Source organism: Tupaia chinensis, unplaced genomic scaffold (genome assembly GCF_000334495.1).
Source record: "Tupaia chinensis unplaced genomic scaffold, TupChi_1.0 Scaffold000416_1, whole genome shotgun sequence".
Lineage (NCBI taxonomy): Eukaryota > Metazoa > Chordata > Mammalia > Scandentia > Tupaiidae > Tupaia > Tupaia belangeri.
In genome coordinates this window covers 1,754,553-1,755,453 of record NW_006159921.1, presented here as the reverse complement: position 1 = coordinate 1,755,453, position 901 = coordinate 1,754,553, and the positions used below count along the sequence as shown (strand labels likewise).

At 65.9% G+C, this 901-nt stretch overlaps 2 protein-coding genes across 2 annotated transcripts in view; both read right to left on the bottom strand.

Annotated features, from left to right (window-relative positions):
• Positions 1 to 901, bottom strand: part of SKA2 (spindle and kinetochore associated complex subunit 2) — a 1,094,818-nt gene that overhangs the window by 224,341 nt on the left and 869,576 nt on the right. The window lies entirely within an intron of this gene.
• Positions 1 to 901, bottom strand: part of MPO (myeloperoxidase) — a 30,985-nt gene that overhangs the window by 28,840 nt on the left and 1,244 nt on the right. Inside the window, 4 exon segments of the mRNA XM_027774250.1 lie at positions 3 to 42; positions 123 to 252; positions 353 to 476; positions 698 to 873. Coding sequence (XP_027630051.1) covers positions 3 to 42; positions 123 to 252; positions 353 to 476; positions 698 to 873 — 470 coding nt within the window.

Genomic DNA, 901 nt, shown 5'->3' with positions numbered 1-901 from the left:
CTCCGTGGGGAAGCGCACGATCGCGTTGGAGACTGCGCGAGCCTGTGGGACAGCGGCGTCAAGGAGCATCTGGCCCGGGGTCGCTCAAGCCAGACCTGCCGGGTCTGCCCCCGGGCGCTCACCAGGGGCACCGCGAAGCCGCTGCGCTTCACCCCGGGCGTCCAGCCGAAGGGCAGCGAGAAGCCGTCCTCGTACTCCGCCGGCAGCCAGCGTGCAAAGGCGCGGTTGGAGGCGCCCAGCGTGGGGCTGCGTCTGCAGAGAGAGGACCGGGCGTTGACGGTGGGTGGCGCCGCGGACAGACCCGCACTGGACGGGATCCGGACTCGCGACACCTCCTTGCCCCGGCCCGCACCTGTTGTTGCATTCCCCGGTGATGGTGCGGTACTTGTCCTGCTCGGGGCACCTCACCCTCACGTCCTGATAGGCGCAGCCGCTGGACTTGGACAGCAGATTCAGCTGGGCTGGCGTCAGGACATCTGCGAGGGGGAAAAAGCTGTGGAAACCGAGGCTCCCATTTCCTCTGAGGCTGAGGAACTCTGGAGACCTGGGGAGGGGGGAGTCTGAGCAGTGGAGGGGATGCTAAGAGACCACCCCCACCCCAGACTCCTTGGAGGGAGGAGTTGGGGGGGTTACTGGGAGATGACTGGGATCACTAAGAGGGGTTGCCAGTAGACAGTGGTGAGGGGGTGGGCCTTACCAGTGACATTGAAGGGCGCCCGCCACAGGGGCTGTAGCTTCCTCTCCAGCAGGCCTAAGGCCACGTGCAGGTAGTCTGCAGCTCTCACAGCTGTCCTGGTGGCTGCCACTGGCTGCTTGAAGTAGGACAGGAGTTCCATAGGGCTGGCGGAGCCACTGCGGAGCCGCTGCTTGATGGTGCTTTGGGGACAGGGGGACCGAGGAA